Source organism: Barbus barbus (genome assembly GCF_936440315.1).
Source record: "Barbus barbus genome assembly, chromosome: 23".
Taxonomy (NCBI): domain Eukaryota; kingdom Metazoa; phylum Chordata; class Actinopteri; order Cypriniformes; family Cyprinidae; genus Barbus; species Barbus barbus.
The window spans coordinates 28,422,708-28,444,122 of NC_136751.1; the positions used below are offsets into that span (position 1 = coordinate 28,422,708).

Sequence of the window (21,415 nt, forward strand, 5' to 3'; positions counted from 1 at the left end):
AGAAATGAAAGACTGAGGGAGTCCACACAGAAATGGCTTCTGAAAGCTGTTTGTTGTTTAAATTGAAAGTGATGAGTCTTCAGAAAGTTTGGCTGATAATGAGAAACGCTGAAGCTGGTGGACAGCTGTATAGGATCCTCACCTGTCTAAAGAGCACAGCTACCCCAGACATTATTGAGCGTCAGGGACAGACAGTTTTATCTTCTTTGTTTTTCTCTGTCTGACGCAAACATGTGTTTTCACAGCTTTGTGCTTTCAGAGGCTACTTTCATTCAGCAGTAGAATCTCCAGCTGGCAGTCCTGTTTTAAAGCTACATTCATACACAGTTTGTTTTATAGTCAATCTGACGCCCTTCAGTTTTCAGCACTCAATTTCATTGCAAAATGTGACTGCAAAATTGCATTTTGAAAGTGAGTTTGGTAAACCTGGACTGAGCCAATGTTGTTTTAGTAGTGTTTTTATATTAATATAGTATTAGTATTTTGAATGATAGATTTAAATTTTAGCTTTAGTTTTATGCCTGTTATATTTCTGCTTAGCTTTAATCCCCCTCCCCACCCCCCAGTTTTATTCATTTTAGGATTTCAGTTTATTTAATTTAGTTCATTGCCAAGGCATAATTTCACATTTTTATATGGACAACTTATTTGTTGCTTGAAAATTACAGTATAAGTAAGCAGTTTTCTTTGTTTAATTTTTTTATTTGTACTTTTTTAGTAATTTTGTTATGCATTTATGTTAGTTCTGTTAGTTTTAGGGGTTTTAATGTCTATTTAGCTTTAGTTTATTTTTATTTTCGTTTTCATTTTGATCATTTTAGTACTTCAACTTAAGCTTATTTCAGTTAGTTTCCAACTCAATATTTTAATTTTCATTCTTCATGTTTTACATGTAATATTATTTTTTGTTTCAGCTTTTTTTCAGTTAACAAAAATATTTTAATAATTCTAATTTTGGTTGCTTGAATACTATATGTAAGCTTTTGTATGAACAGAAAAGCTTTTATTTCAATTTTGAATTTTTTATTTTATTAGTTTTAGTTTTCATCTTTTTATGATGTACTTTTGGCTTTTTTATTAGTTTTTCTTTTTATATTTCTTTTTAGCTTTAATATATTTTTATTTTAGTTTTAGTAATTTTAGTGTCTACCTTTATTATAAATTAGTTTCATTTTATTTTCAGCTTTAATTTTAATTTTGTTTTTTATTTTTTATTTTTATTAGTTTTTGAAATTTCTATTTAGTCATTTTAATTTAGTAATTAACAAATATTTATTTATATATGATATATTATACAAATATTTATTAGCTTACAAATTTATGAACATATTTATTATAAAATATTCAGTATATTTATTTAAACCATTTCAATTTATATTTCTATTTAGCTTAAATTTATTTTTATTTTAGTTTTAGTAATTATAGTACTTCAACTTATTTTAGTTCGTTGCCAAGGCTACTACTTTCATTTTATTTCAGCTCTTTTTTTAGTTGACAAAAGATTTTTAGTAATTTTAGTTTTATTCACATTAACCACACAAGACTGAACTGAACCACACTGGACAATTGATTGATATTCATTCATAAGCAGTAAATGTATGAACAGCCCTGTATTTCTTTGTTTTTCAGACGATAAAGCTGAAAGCAGAAGCGCGTCTGGACCTCCTGCGGCAGGTGGGAGTTTCTGTGGACACGTGGTTGAAGAGCGCCATGAACCAGGTGATGGAAGAGCTGGAGAACGAGCGCTGGGCAACACTGCCCACCCTCACCAACCACGACCTCTCTCTGTCGGTGAGATCAAAGAGTTTACATGCAGATTTTCTCACTTTCAGTGGTCCGTTTCCATCTCAAATGATGCAGATGAGGTGGGATTTTGTTCTCATGCGTTTGATAAGAGTCCTGCCAACCTCCCCGACCCACTCCTTCCTGTTTCTGTCAGCGCCATTGTATTCAGACCAGCCTAAACAAACAATTGCCACAGCAGAGAGAAATAATGTTGATCACAGCAGACAAACACACCTACATTCCCCTGAACTCAACAGATGCACTCACACAGACCCCAATCCCTCTGAGATGCTAGAAGATGTGACAGTGAGTTATGATTCTGGGTGGAGTAGTGCCTTTTAGTCTATAAGACTAGAGCACATTTGACCACTTACACTTTTGTGTTTTTGATGCACACACTTTCATAGTTATTTCCAAACATTTTTCTCACACACACACACTAACAGAAGAGTTGATCATTGTCAACAAATGAAATGGAGGAATATCTTGCAGCATTTTTTGCACAGAATGGGGGAAAAAGCACCGAAATATGAATGCGGACAGCTGTTCTGTTTATTTATTTATTGTAAAATAATTATATTTATTATATTTAAAATGTATTTGATTATGATTTTTATTGCATTTATAATAATTATATGTATAATATAATATTTTTCTTTATATGATAAATATTTTAATTATATTTATACTGTGTTTTTAATAAATACACATTTTATTATATATTAATTATATTTATCATGTATTATATTTTTAAAAATATATATATTTTATCATTATTATTATAGATATTTTATCATTAGCACTTAACTAATCTACAACCATAAACAAAGGCACATACTACAATAGTTCCTATTTTACAAAATAATTAAAATAATAATCTTATTCTCTCTTTTTCTGAATAAATGCTAAACAGTAAAAGTAGGCTCTCACCTTTTTGCTCTCTTGATATTTCACTGGCTGTTACATGCCAATGTTTTTTAGCTACTTGTTACTTTTTGCACACCTAAAGTCTGTTGTAAATAAAAAAATTAAAAAAATCTATGGTGTGCAAAATTTTGCAGGCTAGAAGAGTGTTAGTGAAGAGCATGTGCTGCAAGTTGACTAATCGGGGGTGAAATTTGAGTATAAATTGATATACTCCATCCGTAGTACTTGAGTAATGTGTGGGAAAAGTGCAGTACTGTGATTAAGCACGAGTGTGAAGTACTGCGAGGCTAAAGCACGGACATGGTGTGAAGCACAAGTGTAGCATGGAGTGTCAAGGTCAGTGTAAAGGTTGAGTGATTTTAGGTAAGACGGCAGAAATATAAATAATGTATCGGAGTTTAGCCCACAGCACAGACAGATTGACCTCCGTCTGTGGTTTAATATTCAGCTCACAGCGCCCTGCAGCACACAGACAGAGATTTACAGCAGAACATGAGAAAGCTAAAGACAAGAAGAGACGACAGCAACTGATGTGGGAAACCTGGAATAACTGAACCACGCTTTCACTGATCTCTGTCCCTCGGTTTATTTTCAGACGAGGATATTTTAGGATGAGAGGAGATGATAAAAGCATATATGAAATGTTATTATTCTGATCATTTGTAATGTAAATCATTGTATGACAATATAAAACAGATTTTATAACAATATAACAGATTACTTACATTTAAATGCTTATTTTGATGATTAAAGCTCTTTAGTTTCAATACATATAATGCAATGCAATGTAATGATGAATGAGAGATGAACAAATAAAGGCCAGATGATCATATTTGATACATTTCAACATGAAAATCAATATTGATGGCATCAATATTGCAAACAATAAAGCTATTCTTACATTTACTTGATAAAAATCATTAAAGATTTCACCGTGAAGAACAAGCTGAAGTTTGTACAATTGTACTAAAAGACCTTTTACCTACTAAACAAGTATTTAAAGCTGTTAATCAGATGACTTTGGGTGTACCACAGGTTTTGCAAGAGTGTTGATAACTTAGAGGCCTTAAGAAATTTCCATATCAATACTGATACAGTCGGCTTTATAGGGTTAAGATAACAGTGACCTCAAAGTGTTTTCTCACACTCAGTCTAATCTTTATTACCTCATCACAAGATGTTTTATGTCAGCAGTGGGCGTGGCCTGTAGATCAGTCTCCGCCCACCACATCACAGGTTGCAGATTACAATGACCCCGCCTGGTCCCATGATTCAGTTCTGTTGACCTTCACTGACTGACATGGGATCAGTTTTCATCCGTTGTTGTACCCAGTTAAATCCGGTTATGTGCGATGCACATTGAACACCTGTGAAGGTATGTGTGTCTATTCCCAGTGTCCTTTGTTGATGATTTTATTCTTCTGTTTGACACGTTTTGTGTCCTGGGAAAAATGGTCACCTGATCCTCTCTAGACCAATGAGATTATCCTATAAGTGTGGGCGGATGCTAAGTAGAGTCCACACACCTATGTTGAGCTGTTTGTTCCATGCCGTTGTATGTTAGCTCACAAAGAAAGCCAAAAGTTTAAAGGTTACTGACCGATACTGAGCCAACAAGTGAGCCGTGCTGTTTGTCAGTGTGGTGACGCTCGTTGTCATGTCTCTGTAGACCACGGTGGATTTGGACAGAGAGGAAGGAGAAGAATTAGAAGAGAACATGGAGACGTACGACGACAGCAGCTCGAGTCCTTCAGGAACCCTGAGGAACTACCCGCTCACCTGCAAGGTGCTCTACTCCTACAAGGTAAAAGACACCGACTCATTTCACTCGGGCTTAGGAATTATCGAAAAAGTGTGGACCAGTTATGATTTTAACTAAAATATTAAAACAAACTTTTGTTCATTGAAATAAAGATGAAATAAAATATAAATATTAGATGAAAAACTTCAACTTAAAAAAAACTTATACTAGTAATTTATAATAAATATTAATTTATTTATATAATTTCATGTTATAAATAAAAACAAAAAAAAGTTCAAGTTTTTTATTATTAATAAATTATGCATTAAATAATATAAAAAATTAATACATATTAATTTGTTTAGAAAAATTTTATAATGTATTAATTTAATTGTATTTAACATTTATTACAAAGAAAAAAATATTATTGTTTATTATAAATATTATTGATATTATATAGAACTATAAATATTTAATATTTGTCAAAGTACATTTATTTATTTATTAAACACATTTAGCTAGGGCTTAGGAACAATCTGAAAAGTTTGCAAACCAGTTAACTAAAACTGAAACTATTACAAATAGTTTTCGTTTTCATTGAAATAAAGCTGAAATGCAATGAAATATGAATATTAGATGAGAAAACTAAAACTCTTAAACTAGAATTGAACATGTTGCCTTGGCAACTAACTGAATTAAGTTGAAGTACTCAGTTGAAGTTAAAATAAATTGAAGCACTAAAATTACTAAAAAAAAAAACTGAAAATGAAGATAAAACTAAATGGAGATATTTAAATAAATGTATGGAAATAGCAAAAATTACTAAAAAATAAAAATTGAATTCAAATATTAATAAATACTGTAATACAGTATAATTGTATATAAATAAGACTAAAATATGTAATAAACCTCATCAGCGTCTCTTCAATGTTTTATACACACAATACCATCTGAAAATCAAACTTTCATGAAATGTCAGTCACTTTGGCATTGTTTGATTTCTAATATAGATTCTTTTCTCTCTCAAACATGACCTCGTTGAGATAAGTCTCAAATGTCTGCCCTCCCTGCGATAGCTTAGCAATAACATTAGTCAAAGTCAAAATCTCCGTTGGTCACATATTTCTCCTACTTGCCCAGCAGCTTGTCTTATGAATATTAATTATATCATGTGTGCTTCCTATTTTTATTCGTCATTCTGCAGCCAAATAAAATAAATATTTTAAAATTGTAACGATTATCTACTAAACCGTGTTGAAGTCCATGAAAATGGTTGCATTTTACTGCGTCATTCTCTTGTTTGTAAAGGTTGTGTCTGGGAGACTGCTGAAAAGTCAGCTGATTTGTGGAAAAATATTAACCTGCACAGTGACCTGGCATTGCTCAATACCTCTCTCTTTCTCTCAGGCCTCTCAGCCCGATGAACTAACCATCGATGAGCATGAGATGTTGGAGGTTATAGAAGATGGAGACATGGAGGACTGGGTGAAGGTAAACCAATCAAACCTTTGCTTATTTCAGCAGTTCAACACAACCTGCTGAAGTTCATTTCAATTAGACTGCAATAAGATCTGCAGAAGAAGAGGATTTTTGTCTTGTGATGTCAAAAATCTGATTTAAACTGAATTCCAGTTATTCAAAAGAACTTTTTGAATGACAGTTGGTTGAATTCTTTGGAAAACATTGGAACTTTCTGCTGAATTCTGTGTGAGTGCAGATTCCATTTGGGCCTGTTTATGAGTTTTAATCATTTTTTGTTAGTTTAGTAGATTATTATTATAAATAATCTGAGAGTTCACAATCAAACAGAATAACAACATCTTTTCACAATAAGAATCATTCATAATACAATCTATAGCATTCATTTAAAAATATGTACAAAAATTGTATTCCTATATCTTGCTGTAAACACAGTAGCCTAGGAAAAGTGTCGCGGAAGAAAAATAAATAAATTCGATATCGGTCATTTAAAATTATAAGCAAAATATAAACAAAACCTAGTTGAAAGTTCTTCAAGGACAGCGCATCCACACTTTTTTCCATCTTTATTCTGCTCTGTCACTCATCGACAACCTGCCTGTTCTGTCTGCGGCCCGTATATTCATCGTGCATAACAGTCGAGTGCAGGATCTACCGGTGTCTGAATAAAGCCCAGATATGCAGTTCTGAAAGGACGTCGGGAACGGGATATTGTTAGAATTCAAATTGCACCAGAGTTACCAACCGCTGCCTCGTTTTATTCGGGAATTTAATCCCGCATCAGAGGAAATCTGGTCTGTTCCCGTGGGACAGCCGCAGGAATGCAGACCTCTAGTTTGAATTCTGTGGGAGCCTTTGTCCTTGCATGTTTGATTATTATCAATTGTTATTTTTAATAATTTGATTATTCTTTTAGCTCTGTTTAACACATTTATCATGTTTAGATCAATTACGGAGTGTTTTCTCTCAAAATCAATGAAAAAAATTGGATTAAAGTCTGCAGATTGTTTGATTGCTGCTGAATGTTGTCATGGTTGGTTCCAGGCGCGGAATAAGTCTGGTCTGGTGGGCTACGTTCCAGAGAAGTACCTGCAGTTCCCCACATCCAACAGCGTCCTGAGCATGCTCCAGTCCCTCGCTGCTCTGGATGCACGCTCACACTCCTCCAGCAACTCCACTGAGCCTGAGCTGGCATCAGGCAGCTTCAACGGAGACAGCAGCAGTGAGTCACACACACACACACACACACACATACACAGACAAACGGGTGAATGCTGATGGTTTGTGTGGATGATGATGTGAGTCACAATGCATCTAAGTGTTCATTCTGACCTTTATTAACGAAAATGTGTCAGGCTACTAGTGTGTTGTTGTTGTTGTTTAGGACATAGTACTAGTCTTTTATTTTTTTCTTTGTGGCATGGTCTGGTTTTTCACAAACATGGAGAACTTGGAAAGATCAGGGAATCAGCCTGGAAATAAATAAGGTCTAAAAAAAAATGATTGGACATGTCTGAAAGAAACTATTTTATTCATCAAGGATGAATTAAATTGATCAAAAGTGACAGATAAGACATTTATAATGTTAAAAAAGGTTTAAATTTCAAACATATGCATCCTCTTTAAGTTTCTATTCATCAAAGAATCCTGAAAAAGATGTAGCACCATTTCCACAAAAATATGAAGCAGCACAACTGTTTTCAACATTGATAATAATCAGAAATGTTTCTTGAGCAGCAATCAGTATATTAGAATGATTTCTGAAGGATCATGTGACACTGAAGACTGGAGTAATGATGCTGAAAATTCAGATTTCAACACAGAAATAAATTATATTTGAACATATATTCAAATAGAAAACAGTTATTTTAAATTATAATAATATTTAGCTGTTTTTACTCTTATTTTTGGTCAAATGCATGCAGCCTTGGTGAGCAGAAGAGATTTATTTTAATTAAATCTTTCAGACCCCAAACTTTTAGCAGACAAAATCTCCATAAAACACTTCTGAAAGTTGCAAGCTGTGAAAATGACTTGATCTCAGACCTTTAAACAGTGCGTGCTGTTGTAAAGTCCATCCCTCACAGCTACATTACATTCAGTATGCCATCTAACCTGACCGAGGTGTATTAATAACCTCTTTCTTTTCTTCTTCATCTCTCCCAGTGAGTTTTGTCAAGGCCATGTACGACTACGAGGGTCAGACGGATGACGAGCTGTCATTCCCTGAGGGAGCCATCATCCGCATCCTCAACAAGGACAACCAGGAGGACGACGGCTTCTGGGAGGGCGAGTTTAACGGTCGAGTGGGCGTCTTTCCGTCCGTGCTGGTGGAGGACCTGACCGCCACAGAGAACGGAGACACTCACTGGGGAACAGACACGCAGGTGAGACTAGCAGAGCTCAGTCTGACCAGTAAATGACCACACCGAGTCTCTGAGTGGGTTTGATGTCTGAGGCCTGCTGTTGCTGATTACAGGCATGGCTGCTTCCTTCCTGTAATTAACAACATCCGTCCACATCAAAGCAATTCTCATTATCTTGTTGGAGCTAATCATGTAAATCCAGTCATAATAAAACTGTACTTTAATGTGTACTTTAATTATATAAATCATTACTTGACTTTATTTTTTCATATAACGACGCTAAATTGTTGTTTGTTATGCCTAAAATAATAATAAACATGTTCTTTGATAGTTAAATATATCTTAATATGATAGTTTTCTCTATAATTTAATAAAACACAGTTAACTACTGTTTAAATGTTTGAGGTTGGTAGGAATGTTTTTGGAAAGAAGACTTTTAAGCTCACCAAGGCTGCATTTATTTGATTAAAAATGCAGTAAAAATAGTAATATTGTGAAATATTATTACAATTTCAAATAACTGTTTCCTATGTGAATATATTTTAAAATGTAATTTTATTTCTGTGATCAAAGCTGAATTTTCAGCATCATTACGCCAGTCTTCAGTGTCTTTTTGCTGCTCAAGAATCATTTTTGATTATTATTATCAATGTTGTGCTGCTTTATATTTTTGTGGAAACCGTGGTACAATTTATTTCTTAGGATTCTTTAATGAATAGAAAGCGTAAAAGAACAGCATTTATTTGAAGTAGAAAACTTTTGTTTGTCTTTACTGCCACTTTTGATCTATTTAATGCTTCCTTGTTACATAGAAATGTTAATTTCATTTACTGACCCCAAACGTTTGAACGCTAGTGCATATTAACATTATCTGACACTGAGAGGATTTATTCAAGACTTGGCAAGGATACGCTAGCTTAGCAAGCTAACATGTGTTGTCGCCTTCAGGTGTCCCCGTGCCAAAGGCTTCATTCATCACTTCCTCCTCTGCCGCTGTATGACCAGCCGCCCTGCAGTCCGTACACGAGCCCCGAGACCAGCAGCGCTCCCTCGCTGCCCCGCTCGCCGTCTGTCAACGGAGAACACAAACTGCCCATCCTGCAGAAAGCCGCCATTCACAGTAAGACACTAGTCACCACAGATACTGCATCATGTGTTCCTCTGTGTATTTGAGTCTGTCAGTGTTTTCATTTGAGAATGTTTTTCATTTGGTTTAGATCACAATTCCAGCTTGAGTCCAGAGAGCCCAGGCTTCTCTCAGCCGCTGAGACTCACTCCGGACGGATCCGGCCCCGGAAAACTCAGACCTGTATGTCAACAACACCGTGCTAAAGATGTGCTTCGTCTCAAATCTGTTTTTTATGCTTTTTATGAACACTGTGCATTTTAAAGTGTTTATGTGTGTAAGATTTAGCAATTTCCAGTATTATTTGAGATTAAACACAGATGCTGTTATAGACTTTATTAATATTTTGAAGTCATTTTTATTTTTATATTGTCAGTTTCATTTCAATTTTAAAATTTTAGTAATTTGTGTTTTTTTTTTATATATAGATTCCTATAGCTTTAGTCATTTTAATTTCATTTTTAGTTATTTTAGTAAATCAAGTTAAATTAAGCAACTAGCTAAAATAAAATTAGTTGTTGATTTTTTTTTTTGTTGAAAGTGCATTTTTATAGTTTAGTTTTAGTTATCTTTAATAGCCCTGGCAGTTTCTTACATTTTTAAAAAAATATGTTTAGAAAAAACTCACTAGACCAGAGAAAAATATATTTGTATTATTGTATTATATATTGTAACTTGTATAACTTTGTATTTTATAATTGTATAATTGTAAACCATATTTCTTCCCTCAAAAAATAACAAAAGTATTTTTAGAACAAAATTAATGATCTATCTGTATTTATTGAGTTATTTATGAGGTAATAACCTAAAAAAAAAAAAACAATATTAATATTAAAATAATAATGTAAATGTATTTATTTAAATAATTTATAATATATTCAATACTTATATAATTGTTATATATATATATATATATATATATATATATATATATATATATATATATATATATATATATATAAATTACTATTTATTATTATATATTTTATCATAGAAATATTATATTGTAATTATAAGAAAATAAATATAAATGTATATTATTTCTATTGTTTATAAATATATATATATATATTTTTTTTTTGTTTTTTGGGGGACCTACACATTTTCACTTGTGGATATATATATATATTATAGGGTTCCTCTTCTCTATTAAACTCTATTATTGTTCTTGTCCGTAGGTTCGGGCAGCACCTCCTCCTCCAAAGCAGCACGCGCGCAGACAGGTGGAGAAAACCGAAGAGGTGGAGATCACGCTGGTGTAGAGCGCCGCCCTAGTGGACTGAGAACAAACCCCATCTGACCTCAAACCCCTCCCACTCCTCACGGAAGGGGCGGGGCGTGTGTTGACTCGTCCTATGAGCATCCTTAGATCCCGAGGGGGCGGAGAACAGCATCTCAAAGGCATCCCTTTTCATAAAAACAAACACCTCTTTTGGCGTCACAGACTGTTTGGTGCCTTAAACCGCTTTCATGCCAAACTCTAATCCTTGTATTCGTAATTACGTTATCTTGCAACGGGAAAAACTTTGTTAATCCACTCGATGCCAGTTCATTTTCACAAAATTGAGGTTGATGTGTAAGAGTGTGTGTCTAAAAACGTAGAAAGGAATCAAGGGATAGCGAGAGTTTTAAAGAGGCTACACTTGCATATCCATCTCTTCAGCGGCTTTTGAAGAGCCAAACATGCAATACTAGGAATTGTGGTTTGATACGGGAGTGAAAAAGGGGTCAGTCCTACCATTTACGGATTTCATATGTAATAGCACAGTACATTACTGTCGTCATAGGAATGTTATATTCACGTTAAACATCATAACGGAGAAAGGGAACTGTACATAAAAGGCTACAAGGAAAGAGAGCGGTAGAGGAGAGCGAGGGTTAAAAAGAGAGGAAGGCTGGTTACTTCACTCTTTTTTTCTCATCGGTTTAGCTTCTTTCTGTCTTGTGTTGATCTGAGAAAAGTACTAACAGCATAGCTATATCCTTTTCTTCAACTTTTCATTATGAAGACCAGTGTTTGTATGTATTACTAATATTTAGTCCTCAGAAACACGCGTCTGTGAGCGTGAGACGGCGAATATTCTGCGTCTGTTCGGGGCGGGACGTAATCGTGGAAATGTACCGATCAATATACAAGTATCAGTTAAAGTGCTTTTCCAGCCTAACGCATTTCTCATTGTCATGTGTCGGCACTGTCGAGGACTGAACGGATGTGCTGTGTTTCTTTTATGGCAGTATTTAGGATGAATGCGATGGGAAAGATTCCCACCAACAAGCACAGAAAAGGTGGATCATCGTGGAGATTTTTCTTTAATTAATTATTGCCGACGAGCGCAAACCTATTATCGTGTCCTAAGTGCATTTCCTCCCTACAAGGGGCAGCTATGTTTGGGTTTCTTTGTCTTTTTTTTGCAGTTGAAGAGACATTTCATCTTAAATAAGCAATGGCTGTTATTTAGATTTATCATTTTTATTCATTTCCACAGTATTTTCATGCATATCTCGATCTTTTTCTAGAGTTTCAGAGCTTTGACCCCTTCATTTTAGCTTATTTTGTAGTGTCCTTGTGTCCCAGCTGCCTCTTTTGGATGGTGAAGCTGCCCAGCGTCATGTTTTTGATCTCGTGAGAGTGACTGATTGTAGTTTTCCCATAACGTTTGAAAGAGAACAGAGTTATTATGTTGATTCCATAATATAGACAGTGGAAAGAATTTAAAAAAAAAAATCCATTTTGTGAAATGGGACCATAGTTCTGTTAAGCAAGAACAGGGTCATTATGAAAAGACGTGGGAGGGTAGCATTTTTTTAATCCGAGCGGAAGATGTTTGAGTATCTTCCCTTTGTTTCTATTTTCCTCTGTCACAACCTATTTTCTTGTTGATCTCATTGAGATCTTTTGAATGTTATCAAACTTGTTTTGAAGTTTATGGCTAGAGGTTAAAGCCCATTGTGTCAAAAACTGTTCTCGCCTACGAAACGAACGCAAATTTTGATATTCTCATTTGCATTTTTTTAAATTGCGCTCCCAGTTTTCTCGGCCAGTTTCAACTCTTTGGAGCTTCTTCAATAGCATTAGCTGCTTATTCTAGTTGTTTTTTATTTCTAAAGTGATTTTATTTGCGTTTATTCAAATTTGAAGGTGATTCCGAGCTGCTAGACAAAAAAAAACAAAAAACAGATGGAATAACAACAATTGACTGTTGCTGCAGTGACAATATCAGAGAATAGGTGAAAAATATTCTTTCTGCATATTATTAGCTGTAAAATTATTTGTATTTATTGTGTACAAATGTTAAATAAAAAATTGGGGAAAGTGATTGTTTCTGTTTTTTATGGGTGTCAAATTTTTTTATTTTCTACATTGCATGTATTTCAAGTTAAGTGTTTATTTTCATAGAAAATGTTATATTTTAATTATATGCAGACATGCCCCACATTTTAGTAAAATAGCTGCAAAAAATGCAAACCTATTACATAGGACAAGTGACAAACATTTGAATATCTAAAGGTTTAAATACCTCCTTTCACCGCTTTTCTAAAGCCTTCTTGTGAATGAGATTTTTTAAGAAAAGTCCATTTTAAATGTTGTTAATTTTAAATGTTTGTTTTTTTGTTAACTAAAAATTTTGCAGTAGGATTCTAGATGTGTGAATGTTTTCAAATATTGTGTTTTGGTCAGATGATATCAGACTGTTTTGTCAAATCATGCTGCTTGTCAATCAGTTTTCAAAAGAGTGGGCGGTTCTCCCAGAGTTCCATGTAAATAACAGAGACCTGTTTCCTGCTGGGAAATGAGATACGAGACAAAACATGCAGTCTCCCTCCTCCTCCATCCTTTCTCCATCCACAGGGTAATTGAGTGTGGATTTTTCACATATTTCTGCAAGAACAAATTGTTTCAGCATGTTCATTTTAACGCGGCCATGTGGAATGAAAGAGAAACTTTCTCTCTGAAGGAAATTAGATGGCTTGTGTTAAAGTTTATTTGTGCTCCAACCCAGAAGGTACGTATCACAGTTTGTTTTGGGCAAATCTTAAATGTTTATATGCCTACAGATTAATCTAAACTTGAATGGACGTTATAATGTCTGCAGGCAAGGAACAAAAGCATAACTATACCAAAGTATAACTAACTTTAATATAATTAACAATCTTACTAATATAGTGAATAATTAACTACCAGCACATCTTTAATGAAGGAGATGTTTTATTTGTAGTTTAGCAGTTAAATCATTAAAGAAAAAACCCCAAAAGATTTAATGACCATTCCAAACCCATATGACTCTTCTGAGCATCACATGCACATTTAATATGAACATGTGCAAATTGGATTTAATAGTCGTGCAGGTTTGGAACAACATGAGGATGAATAAATGACAGTATTTAAATTTTAAGTGAACTATTCCTTTGAAACTTGATTTTATTCATCAGAAAATGACTGGATTGTGAAAATTGGTCTGGAGGGGAGGGGTATTATTTTAATAAAGGATTATGACTTTTTTCCCCTTTTGAAAAAACATGCACCTATGAATTGTTCATAGTAAGATGAGGAAAGTGCATTAAAAAAGTAAACGGGGTCAACTTTTAACTTTAAAAATCTGAGCTAGGTTAAAAGGTGAATCGCAGCTGAAATGTTGCCTCGTGTAAACTGTGTTGCAGAATCTGTGGTTGAGAGGAGGTTACTAAGGCAGAGAGTTTTCCCCAGACTGAGGGAATACTGCAGATGCACACATGGAGTTGACTTCAGAGTGAGCAAACATTCATTGTTTTTTCACATCTTCTGTCAGTATGTAAAGTCTTTGATCAGCTTGTAAACAATCTAATTCTGAAGAACATTACAGTTGTGTTGCTTCCAGTTGATAATAACAAATGATTTCACAAGCAATTGTGTTTTAATCCATAAACATGAATAAATAATGGTTATTTATTTCATTGGAACATTGAGCATTTATCAGGCCCTCCTACTGTCTCATCTAAACATCATGCATTTTTAATTGTGCAAATAAAAGGCTGAATGGGTTAGTATTGAACTTCTTGTTAACACTATTTCTATACTGCTTTCTAAAAGCATGTCAGTAGACAGTTTACGGTGCATGAAACACTGTGGTTGTTTTGGCTAATAGATGGGATCTAGGCCACCAACGCAAAGTCTTTATTGAATCATTTGTATCCTCCATCTACAATAAAAAATAAGCAAACATTGTCTCTTGATCCAACCTGTCTGCAGGTTATTGACCCGTATGAAGCAGCAGAACCCAAAAACTGGCCTACGCAGAAGGAACGACTGCAAATTCTGGAGGACTGCAGGAAGAACTCTCTAGGGCCTTTCTTTGTGGTAACATTTGTTTCAGTACAGCATGATTATTCTGGTATATGGTAGATTTTACTTGATACAACAGCTCTAAAATAGTTACAAACATTTTATAAAAGCATTAAGCCACTTATAGTCATGCGTTCCTTACGTGCCGGGATGTTACCATGCTTAAAGTAATTCTAGGTACTTCACATTGGAGCAACGCTTGTTGCATGCAGAGCTCATTAAAGGATTAGTTCACTTAACACTTAACACTACATTTAGCTGACGCTTTTATCCAAAGCGACTTACAATTGCTATATATTTCAGAGGTCGCACACCTCTGGAGCAACTAGGGGTTAAGTGTCTTGCTCAGGGACACATTGGTGTCTCACAGTGGATTCGAACCCAGGTCTCTCACACCAAAGGCATGCGTCTTATCCACTGCGCCATCACCACCCACAATTTTATTCTGGAATTTTTACACTTCCAGAATAAAAATTTCCTGATAATTTTAAGATGTTCATGTCTTTCTTTCTTCAGTCACAAAGAAATTTGATTTTTTGAGGAAAACATTCCAGGGTTGTTCTCCATATAGTGGACTTCAATGGCGGCCAACAGGTTGAAGGTCCAAATTGCCATTTGGTAGGGTAGGGTGGGAAAAACTCCATCTCATTTTCTCCTCCAACTTCAAACTTGTCCAACATCATTTTTTTACTTTTTTTTTTTAATATATAAATAGCATTTGACTTTCTGTGCACGTTAGCTTTGTAAACACTGGGTTGGTACTTCCGCCTACATCACGCATGACCTTTCCAACGTCTACGTAATGAGGTCGAGCTAGTGCAAGACGAGCATTTGTGGTTAAAAACTATATCATTTTATTTATTTATTTTTAGAAAATGACTAGATAAGTCCCTTATTACTCAGCTGGGATCGTGTAGAACCCTTTGATGCTACATTGAAACTTCAACCTGTTGGCCACCATTGAAGTCCACTATATGGTGAGAAATCCTGAAATGTTTTCCTCAAAAACCTTAATTTCTTTGCAACTGAAGAAGAAAGAAAGACATGAACATCTTGGATGACATTGGGGTGAGTAAATTATCTGGAAATTTGGTAACGCTTTATTTTAAAGTGTCCTTGTTACAGATGTTACATGTATTACAATAACAATGAATTATGCATAATAATGTGCAAGTAACCATAAACCAAACCCTAAACCAAATTTTTATTCTGGCACTGAACTAATCCTTTAATAAATGGAAAATGAGTAATATTTCGGGTGGGAAAGTTCACTTTTTCCCATCTCTCAAAAATATTTACCAAATGAATGAGCTTCAGTTGTTGTCTCTCATTTCAGGGGTTGGTGGGTGAACAGTATGGAGATGCATGTTTACCTGAGCAGATTGAAGCCTCTGAGTTCCAGCATGTTCTCAAGGTATGCCAGCAGATGGGCTTCAGGACTGACATATTGGAGAGATGCTACCAGAGAGATGAAAATGCCATTCCTCCCTCTTTCTGTATGCTCAATCCAGCAGGACATTTTAAACACCCTGGTGTCCAGGCAAGTAACATGTTTTGCATTATTGGTGCACAGAACCGGATAATTTGGCTAAAGTCCTTAATTTTTTGTCATTAGCGAGAGAATCCAAATGAAGAGAACAACTGGTGTGAGGTGCTTCCAGAGGTGAGGAGAATCCTTCATGATGTTGTGACCCAGTGTGTTCAGGAGGGGATTATGACACATGAAAAAGCTCAGAAATATTTCCAATCAGGTAAGTCAGTGTCTTTGCAAAATTATGCAATTCGACAGCATATTCCAAATCAAAAGTGTCTAATTTGTGATTATCACACCAGCTCTTGAAAATGACATCCGCTATGCATATGAAGACCATTCCAGTGAAGATATTGCAAGATGTCTTTGCTACGTTCATAAAATAACTAACCCAAGGAAAGCAATTGGATTGCCTCCAGAGAAACAAGCCCAGTTGTACCAGCTGACCCAACTCCGAGACCACTTCCTGCCAAGCATGGTTGCTTTCCACAAAGCCCTGGTGTACAGCACCACCACCAAGTGCAATCGTCTGCAAAGTTACACACCTGAGATGAGGCTCAACTTCGCTGTTGGTCTGAGTGAGCAGCTACATACAGATCTCAAGAGACTCATTGACAATGCTATCTCAAATGAGAGGGCTGTTACAGTCGATGAATTTGGCCAGAAAGATCTGTGCCCCCTCTTTTCTTCTCTTTACAGAATTGAACGGGGGGAAGTCGAAAGTGTCAAATCGTACCTAGAGGGAAAATTTACAAAATTTCCCTTCATACTTAACGGTAGACCATGCTCAGGCAAAACTGTGCTTCTGGCTCACTGTGCAAGTCAGGTATGCCTGTTTTACAACCTTCCCTATTAAAATAAGAAATATTTGGGGTTGAATACTTTTAGTAATATATTCTGTGACATTAATGTGGTCTTTTGCATTTGCAGGCATCCGTATGGTTGAAGAACCTGGATCCCGAGGTCATTGTGTACTTCATAGATGTCAACAACTCACTGAGACAGCTTCTCAAAGACATTTGTAAAAGGGTTGATTCAAGTAGTACCTGTGTCAACAACATCTTTCAGCTAAAAGAACATTTCAAAAGACTCCTGACCGCAAGATCACCATCCAAGAATCCTTTGGTGCTCATCATAGATGGCCTTGACCAACTGCCAAAGACTGATGGACAACTCGACTTGACATTACTTCCCGAATCATTAGCTCAAAATGTAAAGCTTCTCATTTCTATAAATGTAAGCAGGCCTGATCTTCTTGCTACTCTGAAGAAGTATTACCCAGATTCAACTGTGTTCTGTGAGCTGCAAGAAGTAGAAAGTAAAAGGTGCAGCCAGCTATTGACAACACTTCTTCAGGAGTCCAACAGACAGATCACCTCAGGCCAACAGATGTATGTGAATGAGGCTTTTAAGAAATGCTCTGTCCCACTATATGTGGAACTCCTTCACAGACAGGCAATCCACTGGAAGTCACAATCTGAGATTACAGAGAACTCTCTGGTCCAAGAGGTCCATAATAACATTGTTCTGATGTTTGATCATCTGGAGGAGAAGCATGGGAAAGCTGTAGTCTCCAAAGCTCTAAGCTATCTTACCTTGGCCAGGTATGGAATGACTCCAGCTGAGCTGACTGATGTTCTTTCTTGTGATGATGAAGTTCTCGCATCTTTCCTTCCACCAGGTGATAGCGTACCGCTTACAGTGAGGGTTCCTGAAGTTTTTGTGGAAAATCTTCTTTCAGACCTGAAGGGGTTTCTAGTGCTGAGGAACATTTTAGGTACCCAAACACTTTTCTGGGTCAGCAGACACTTTCCTTTGGTCATATGTAAGAGGTACCTGTGCTCAGAGGAAGCAAGTCAGAAGATACATCATGTGCTGTCAGACTATTTCAGTGGCTCTTGGGCAAATAGCACAGCAAAGCCTTTGATCATCAATGAAGACATGAAAATGCCAAGCTCTTCAGATGCCCCACAAAATATTAACATTGACAGACAAGTACCAAGTCAACCTTGGATCTTCTCTCCTCCTTACTATATCGCTACTGCCAAGAGTCCATCAGCAAGAACACATCCCAATTTGAGGAAACTCCACATACTCCCTTTCCATTTGTTGAAAAGTGGGAGAATTGAGGAGCTTGGTAACCAAATGATTTCTCAGGAATACCCTCAGGCAATGCTGGAAGCAGAACTGGCTGATGAACTCTTCCTGTGGCTTGAAAGGACATCTCGGTTGGTGTTTCCCAAGAAACTTCAGCTCCTCCACATCATCTTGAGATCTTCAGCTTGTCTGCTGAGGAACAACCCTGCCGATCTGCCAACAGTACTGCAAGCCAAACTAATTCCTTTTCTGAATGTTTTTCCTGCATTGGAAGAATGTGGTAATCAGCCAAGGTCTGAAGGTATGATCCCAAAAAATGTAGGAGTGTATATTGTGTTGCCTCCAGTTCCTGCAGTACCTTATACCCACTGTACACCGCAAGAGTCGACAGCTTCCCGGATCATACAGTCATCTGGATCTTCCTGTGGCACTGTGGTGGTTGTACTGGAGAATGGTGCTGCTTGGGTTTGTAATGGAGGTATATTTGAAGGCTTCAAACTAACCCAATCCTCTAATCTGCATTTCACAAGTGTCAGTAGCTCTGGAAACATATTCCTTCTGAGCACCCATTGCGGTAAACTTGTCTTGTGGGATGCAGGTGTTAAGACACAGCCTCAAGAAATTCAAACCCAAAACAGAGAGAACACCATTCTTGAGGGTGTCTTGGTGTCTAATGACAAACTTTTTGTATGGTGGAAAGGACAAAACTTTGTTAATGTATTTGTCGATAGAGAGGAACAGAACGAACTGCACTGCACTTATGAGATTACCTGTGTGACGTGTTCTGAGGAAGGTGATATAATTTACTGTGGACAGAAAGAAGGTTCTGTGACAATATTTGACTGGTCCAATGGTCAGCTTCTAGCCACCTTTACTTGTCCAAAAGATATGCCATTAATTGATATGATTCTCTCTGAGGGTGATGGGATGATTACATGTGTAGATCAAGCAGGAAACGTGTTTGCTTTGAATCTTGAGATTATAACAGAACCAGTTCTGATTTGTGAGAACCATTGCACAACCCAGGGGAAGGTGTTAAACACCGACTACAAAGGGGACAATGTTCTCCTAATATGTAAAAAGCAACAAATGCAACTTATTGACATTCATCAAACTGATGTACTTGACCAATTCAATCCCCCAAGAGGCAAAACATTTAAGAAAGCCATAATGGATCAAAACTCACGCTTCATCCTTGCTTTACTGTGCAATTGCCCATTTCTGCTGGTCTGGAATTGTGCCTCTGGACAGTGTGTGTTGAGTCTGGACACTGCAAACTGTCAAGCTGTTAATCTTCTGAAATGTGGGGCCACTTACCTGGCAGCAATAACAAGCATAAGTGTTCTTATTTGGGACATGGATCTCATTAGAGCTTCAGCATTGGCACCAAAATCTGGAAAGAGGGTGGAGATGGTGGCTGTGGGATCTCATGGAGAAAGTTGTTACTCTTCGGATGGCTCCAAACTTATTTGGAAGTGGGGGGTATCAAGTGGCAAAGTAGAAGGCCGCTTCCTTCACCAAGGTACTGTGGAGTCCATGTCTGTCTCTGGAGATGGCAACAACCTTGTGAGTATTGCAACTGGAGACATATATGTCTGGGAAACCAGTAGTGGGGAAAATATTTTCAGAATCTCTAATAGTCAAGCTTACAAGGTTCTAATAACACCCAAGGGGAACTCTGGAGTTGCCCTGTCAGAGACAGGTCCATCAAGGGTGTGGAAATTGCAGAATGGACATGGGATTTGCAGCATTCATCTTCATCTCAGAAATGCCACCATTTCCCCAGAGAGCACCTTCCTTTTAGGACTTCACAATGGGGATCTCTTGGCTGTTAGCCTCTGGTCTGGTAATGTAAGCAAATGCTTCTCATGCTCTGACCGGTCAGATGTTGTTGCTTTCCATTCTCTGCTTGACCAGCCAGATTACGTGATTGTATCTTCAGCCTCAGGCGATGTATACTCCTGGAGGTTAACAGAGGATACTATTTGTCATCAATTCCAGCTGCCAAACTCTTCTTTGTGTCAACCGGAGATCTTTAGACTATCATCAGATGGGGGGTATGCCATCCTTTCAATATCTGAATCCACTATAAACATCTTGGATTTCTCCAACAGTAAACTGTGCTCTTTGAGAACTGAAGGACCTGTTCTGCAACAATATGCATCTGTAGGTGTTTTTGGACAATATGTGGTCTATATATGTTTCTCCTCTCTGGTGTGCCAAAATATATCCTGTGATATCCATGAGAAGCCGATGCTGGTAGCCATACGTCTGACCGATGGGGAGACCGTAGGCAGGTTCTATTTGTGCAAGAACCCCTCTACTCTGACTGTTTCTGAGGATTGTTTTGTGTATGTGGGGTTTCAGGATGGCTCTGTTGGGGTTTATGCTGTTAATGACACCAAAATAGGTAAAAGCACCTGGAAGGAGGATGTTCAAAGCCCAACACTTTTGTGTCCACTGAATGAGCAATTGATTTGGTCATCTCTAGAAAAACCTAACCTTACTTGGGTTGAATTGCCCCTGCAAATGTATTAAGTAATTCCAGTGTGTGTTTTTTACAATGTTCTAAAGTGCTAAGACTGCATTTGTATGTGATATACATATGTTTATCATGTAATTTATTTTTAAATATGTTCACTTGTCTCATACCTCAGGATTCAATAAGATGAGAAAGCAGGTGTGAAAAGTAAGCAGTACAATTTTATTTTAAAAATTATTATGTCTCATGGAGTATCACTCTATATAGTAACACTATATAGTAGCCTATTTACTGTATTATATATTGAAAAATTATATTTATTATCTATTTACTATTTTATTTACGTATTTATATATTGTTGATTTGCATAGCCAGATAGCATAATTTTGTTAACTTTGTATTGTATCATTCTAACAATTACAATAGCTGGGTAATAACTAGGTACCAATCCTGAACCTACCCCTACACCTAACCTTTAACCAATGTAGATACCTTATAGGACAAGTCCTTTTTAAGTACACTGTAAGTACACGTGCTGTAAAATAAAGTGTGACCAGAGTT

General features: G+C 36.3%; 2 protein-coding genes across 3 annotated transcripts in view; both read left to right on the top strand.

The window, feature by feature from the left end:
* The window catches only part of LOC306843321 (F-BAR and double SH3 domains protein 2-like), an 82,804-nt gene extending 70,064 nt beyond the window's left edge, over window positions 1-12,740 (top strand). The window contains exons 13-20 of one of the 2 annotated variants that reach the window (XM_079374728.1): window positions 1,630-1,791; window positions 4,382-4,516; window positions 5,861-5,944; window positions 6,977-7,154; window positions 8,099-8,319; window positions 9,247-9,418; window positions 9,516-9,607; window positions 10,603-12,740. In XM_079374728.1, coding sequence (XP_079230854.1) covers window positions 1,630-1,791; window positions 4,382-4,516; window positions 5,861-5,944; window positions 6,977-7,154; window positions 8,099-8,319; window positions 9,247-9,418; window positions 9,516-9,607; window positions 10,603-10,686 — 1,128 coding nt within the window. In that variant the 3' untranslated portion in view covers window positions 10,687-12,740. The remainder of the gene's footprint in view (window positions 1-1,629; window positions 1,792-4,381; window positions 4,517-5,860; window positions 5,945-6,976; window positions 7,155-8,098; window positions 8,320-9,246; window positions 9,419-9,515; window positions 9,608-10,602) is intronic. The other variant, XM_079374729.1, reaches the window with a different exon arrangement.
* Window positions 12,741-13,309: 569 nt separating this feature from the next.
* On the top strand, window positions 13,310-21,025 carry LOC306843316 (NACHT and WD repeat domain-containing protein 2). Its single transcript, XM_079374720.1, has 7 exons — window positions 13,310-13,428; window positions 14,084-14,172; window positions 14,652-14,759; window positions 16,081-16,288; window positions 16,364-16,495; window positions 16,578-17,101; window positions 17,206-21,025. Exons 1-7 carry the CDS (start codon window positions 13,389-13,391, stop codon window positions 20,908-20,910), a joined length of 4,806 nt encoding a protein of 1,601 aa, XP_079230846.1. The 5' UTR covers window positions 13,310-13,388; the 3' UTR covers window positions 20,911-21,025.
* The last annotated feature ends 390 nt before the right edge of the window (window positions 21,026-21,415 follow it).

Coding starts and splice junctions, on each gene's coding strand:
- LOC306843316 (XM_079374720.1), top strand. CDS start 13,389: ATGGCTTGTGTTAAAGTTTATTTGTGCTCCAACCCAGAAG. Junction 14,173..14,651: donor CACATGGAGTTGACTTCAGA/GTGAGCAAACAT, acceptor ACCTGTCTGCAG/GTTATTGACCCGTATGAAGC. Junction 17,102..17,205: donor TGGCTCACTGTGCAAGTCAG/GTATGCCTGTTT, acceptor TTGCATTTGCAG/GCATCCGTATGGTTGAAGAA.